Genomic DNA, 4,672 nt, shown 5'->3' with positions numbered 1-4,672 from the left:
CCTCTTCCCGGGCAGCTTCAGGAACCTGGAGTCGGGCCCCAGCACAGTCAGCCGCTGCCCAGCCGCTGCCCAGCCACTGCCTAGCTGCAGGGCTTCCTGCCCACCCAGCTCTGCCCCGCCTCCCTGGGCCCCTCGGCCCAGGCTGCTCACCTGAACAGGAGCTTCTGGCCGGGCTCCTTCCTGATGATGTTCAGCTTATAGTAGTGGCGCAGGGCACGCGACATCTTCTCGTAGGTCATGTTCACGCGGTTCTGGGAGGCAAAGCAGCCACATCACCCCCACTCTCCACCTGCCCCTTCCATGCCTCGGTTCCCATGGTTCCCACGCCTGGAAGGGAGCAGCCAGGGTTCTGAGAGATTTCTCTTGAGTTTGGAAGGAGGAAGACAGGGGAAGGCCAGGGAGACACATTGGGGCGGTTCTCTCATCTGCCTGGCTGAGAACCGGGGGCAGGAGCGGGTCACGTGTAGCTCTTAAAAAGCTAATGTCACCAGCAGTAACAAATAAATATACATGCAGTTGGCGACGTCATCATAGAGATAGCCTGGCAAGGGGCCGAGTGACTTCGGCCAGGGGACGTTTTCCTCTCTCCGCAGGGCGGGCAGTGCAGAGCAGGCCAAAGTGGCCGGACTGGTGTTACCTCTCTGAACCCGTGTGCCCGGCTCTGAGACGAGGACGAGAACATCCGTCTCACAGGTTTGTGGTAGGGATGAACTTGCTAATCCGTGAGAATACGTAGCATGGTGCCTGCCATGTAGTCTGTGCTCATTACACGAACTTACTACTCTCTGAGCCTCAGTTTCTCCCCTGTACTGTGCAGGGGTTGGGCCAAAGAGCACATCCAAACTTTAGTCATTTGCACCCTTCCAGCCACCGGCCGTCCTGAGAGGCCACAAAACAGAGGCGTGCAGGGCTGCAGTCTGAGTTCAAGTCCCTGCCCTGCCACCTCCTGGCTGCAGACTCCTGGACAAGTTGATAAACCGATCCGTACCTCAGTTTCCCCGTCTGATACCTACCTGCCCTCACGAGGCTGTCGTGAGGAGTAAATAAATGAGTTAGTAAAATATAACCCTCGGAGCAGTGCCTGCCTATCAAATGCTATACCCTTTTAAGGAATGCTACGTATTGCCAATTATTGTTATTATTAATAGTTTTCTTTAAAAGACTCATTTTTTACTTAAGTGAATTAATTTATAGACAAGGACACTTGCTTTGTATCACCACTGTAAATCATGAGACTGACATGATAGATTTCTTAATCCTGATTCTTACTAAAATAAGTCCTTAGTTCCTAGAATCCCCTGCAGACGCCCACCCATTTAGGTGTGGGCACTCCTCGCGCTGGGAATGCTGGTCTCAGCCCTTCCCGGGCCTTCCCAGCCCCGACAGCAGATGCCCCTGCAGGCCCGAGACCTGGCTCCTGTCCCGGCTTCCCCAGGGCAACCCGGTTCCCATCCGGCCCGACCACCCCACGGCATCGACGGGCAACTCATGTAAACGTGCTCTGAAAGGTCCCCGTGCTGAGCAAAGGTGGGAGCAAGCGGTGAGAAGGCAAGATCCCAAGTTCCAGGGCCAGTCCCCTCCTGAGGAAGCCGCTGTCTGACCTTCAGGACCTCCCAGAGTAGAAGGACCCCAACGCTTCCTGGAGCTGCTGCTGACCCCCCCAGGTAAGGACTGAGCCCCAGTGCTGAGGGTGCGCTCTGACCCCTGCCCCGTCCGCTTCTGGGTAAGTTGAGGCCTCCCACCCGCTGGCTGAGGCTCACCTTGTGGTTCCCCCAGAGCCTGGCGAGCCCGTTGGGATCCACGACTCGGAAGATCCTGGCGTTCTCGTCTTCCCACCTGATGACGGACTGGTACCTGGTGTCGGAGAGCAGCTGGTACACGTAGTCCCACAGCAGCCGGCAGTCTGCAATGGAGCACAGGGTGCAGGCGGCTTTCCTGGCGCTGTGAGGCCCGGCATGAGGAAGGCGCTCGGGGCCCGCGAGGCTGGGCCCAGCGTGCAGCAGGATGGAGACGACAGCAGTATTAGCAGAACTGGGGGGCCATTACTCGTTGTCTCATCCAGTCACCCTAACTCTAGGGGGTGTTGCCTTCATCCCCAGGAAGAGATGAGGCAGTGGACTGAGAGGCAGGCAGACTCACCCAGCTCTGCAGACGCCAAAGCCAGGGTCCTTCCCTGGGGCAGGCGGCTTCCAGGTCCCTGTCTGCCCCTGGCCCAGTCACTCAGCCCCTGGGCTCTGTTAAATCAGGCGCTAACATCCACCCTCACCCTAAGGGAGATTCCGCACACCCACGTGCCATTGCGGAGGGCAAGCAGCAGAGGGAGCCCGGGAGCACCCGCAGCTCCAATCCCACTACCTGGGCCTCCAAGCCAGTTTCCTCACAGGGCCTGATGGGAGCATGAAAGAACACAACAGATAAAACCAAACAAAACCTTAGTGCCAAACCAGTTTGGCTCAGTGGATAGGCCGTCGGCCTGCAGACGAAGGGTCCCAGGTTCGATTCCGGTCGAGGGCATGTACCTTGGCCTGGCCTGTGCCCTCTCGCAATCCGGGATCCTTTGGGGGATGTCAGAGAGCCTGTTTTGGCCCAATCCCACAGGCCAGGCCGAGGGACCCCAGGCCTCTAGTATATATCTTTTTCTAAATAAAATAATTGTGTTTCAGTGATTCCCAGGCATTTCCAAACCAGAAGCCATATTCTTCCACCTCAATGGTATCTTAGAATAAGTATAGTGGCCCCACTATGGCTAGAAAACACCCTTTGGTGCTTATCTGTCAGTCTGTCTGCCTGTCTATTAGCCAATCCTTTAACAAGTGTAAAATGGAAGCGATCACCTGTAAGCTCAGGCTCTGGAGCCAGACCGCCTGCTCCACAGCCCAGCTCTGCCACTTACTGCTGTGCAAACATGGGAAAGTCACTCGGCCTTTCTGGGCCTCATTTCCCTTGTCTGTGACTGTTGCTAATAATAATGCCAACCTCAAGGGCTGTTGTGGGATTAAATAAAGAGCCATGCCTGGCACATAGTAAGTGCTCAACTATTTAAAAGTAAATAAGGGTTTTTTAAAATATATTTGTATTGTTGATAGTATTACAGATATCTCCCAATTTCTGCCCTTTACCCCCTCCTCCCAGCCCCTACCCACCCCTACCCTCCGATCTTCACCCCCCTACTGCCCATGTCCATGGGCTATGCATATAAGTATATAAGTTCTTTGGCTTATCTTTTCTCATCCCCCTAAAAGTAAATAAGGTTTTTAATGCGAACCTGACCAACTGCCTGACTGTGACTGGCTTAACTGTCTCTGCTCTGGAGATGGGGTGGGCTTGGCAATCCCGGGCGGCACCGCTCGCTGTGGCCAGATTGTGGCCAGCACACAGGACAGTCCCCCACATCCCTACCGCCCAGCACAGACAGACCCTCTCACCCCACAGAGCAAAGCCAAGCGCCTTTCTAACACCCATCCTCACAGACCCTCTCATCCCCCAGAACACAGCCCCCTACCCACCTGCGATCCTGCCATCAATCCTGCCGTCGACGGGGGCCTGCGGCCTCGTGGGGAAGGAGCAGACTCCCTCTGCCCTACAGCTGAGCTCCCCACGGAGAGGGAAGCTGGGGGACTCCTCCCTGCCGGGGGGCCACCTGGCCAGGCCAGGGGCATCCAGGTGGCTCCAGGAGTTGGTAAGCTCCAGGTCGGGTGGCTGCTGCAGGAGGCCTCCCTGGGCCACCCGAGAGGGCCTGGTCCCCTCTGCAAGCAAATGAGCACCGGTGATGCTATGGGACAGAGCCTCCCAGCCCAGGCCTCGTTAACGGCATGCCCGGGAACCCCAAGGGGCAGCACTGCTGGTGGTCTCCCTGCGTCTAGCCCCGGTGCCAGATGGTGTGGGTGAGGGCCAGACAGCCCCGCTGCTAACCCAGCTCTAGACACGTGACTCCTCTCTCAGACCTGTTCCCGCACCTGCAACATTGTTCACAAAGCCAAGCGGTGGCGAGCCAGGCCCAGAGCCCAGGTGCCCTGCGCCTCAGTCCAGTGTCTTCTCCACCCACCCCATCAACATTGATTGAGAGCCTTCTAGGAGCCAGCATTGTTCTAGAATCTTGGGGACACATCACTGAACCCCAAGAAGCCCCTGCCTCGTGAGCTTACATTCTAGTTGGGGGTGAAAGGAGAGAGATGATTAAAATAAAAGAATAGAAACAGTAGGTAATATGGGGGTGTGTGAAAGTAAAGCACCAGGAGGCAGGTGGGGAACCCCGGGCAGGGGCAGGTGCTGGTCAGGCCTCACTGACACGCTGACACTTGAGCAGACACTGAGGAGGCAGAGGAGTGGGCTCTGCTGGCACCTAGAGAAGGGAATGCCAGGCAGAGGGAAAGAGTGCGAAGGCCCTGAGGCAGTGTGGCTGGAGCAGCGTGAGGGAGGAGGAAAGGGGCGGCCGAGGGTCAGGAGGTCAGTGTAAGGCAGCGGTTCTCAACCTGTGGGTCGCGACCCCTTTGGCGGTCAAACGACCCTTTCACAGGGGTCACCTAAGACCATCCTGCATATCAGATATTTACATTGCGATTCATAACAGTAGCAACATTACAGTTATGAAGTAGCAACGAAAATAATTTTATGGTTGGGTCACAACATGAGGAACTGTATTTAAAGGGCCAGAAGGTTGAGAACCACTGAT

General features: G+C 56.3%; 1 protein-coding gene across 1 annotated transcript in view; it reads right to left on the bottom strand.

Annotated features, from left to right (window-relative positions):
• ETV7 (ets variant 7) overlaps positions 1-4,672 on the bottom strand; it is a 34,082-nt gene that overhangs the window by 17,925 nt on the left and 11,485 nt on the right. The window contains exons 4-6 of the mRNA XM_014529611.1: positions 3,507-3,746; positions 1,761-1,903; positions 151-251 (exon numbers count right to left, since the gene is read on the bottom strand). Of these exons, the coding sequence (XP_014385097.1) occupies positions 151-251; positions 1,761-1,903; positions 3,507-3,746 (484 nt within the window). The remainder of the gene's footprint in view (positions 1-150; positions 252-1,760; positions 1,904-3,506; positions 3,747-4,672) is intronic.

The sequence above is a fragment of the Myotis brandtii genome, unplaced genomic scaffold (genome assembly GCF_000412655.1).
Source record: "Myotis brandtii unplaced genomic scaffold, ASM41265v1 scaffold687, whole genome shotgun sequence".
Taxonomy (NCBI): domain Eukaryota; kingdom Metazoa; phylum Chordata; class Mammalia; order Chiroptera; family Vespertilionidae; genus Myotis; species Myotis brandtii.
The sequence above is the reverse complement of the archived record's forward strand: the minus strand, read 5'-3'. Positions and strand labels throughout refer to the sequence as shown.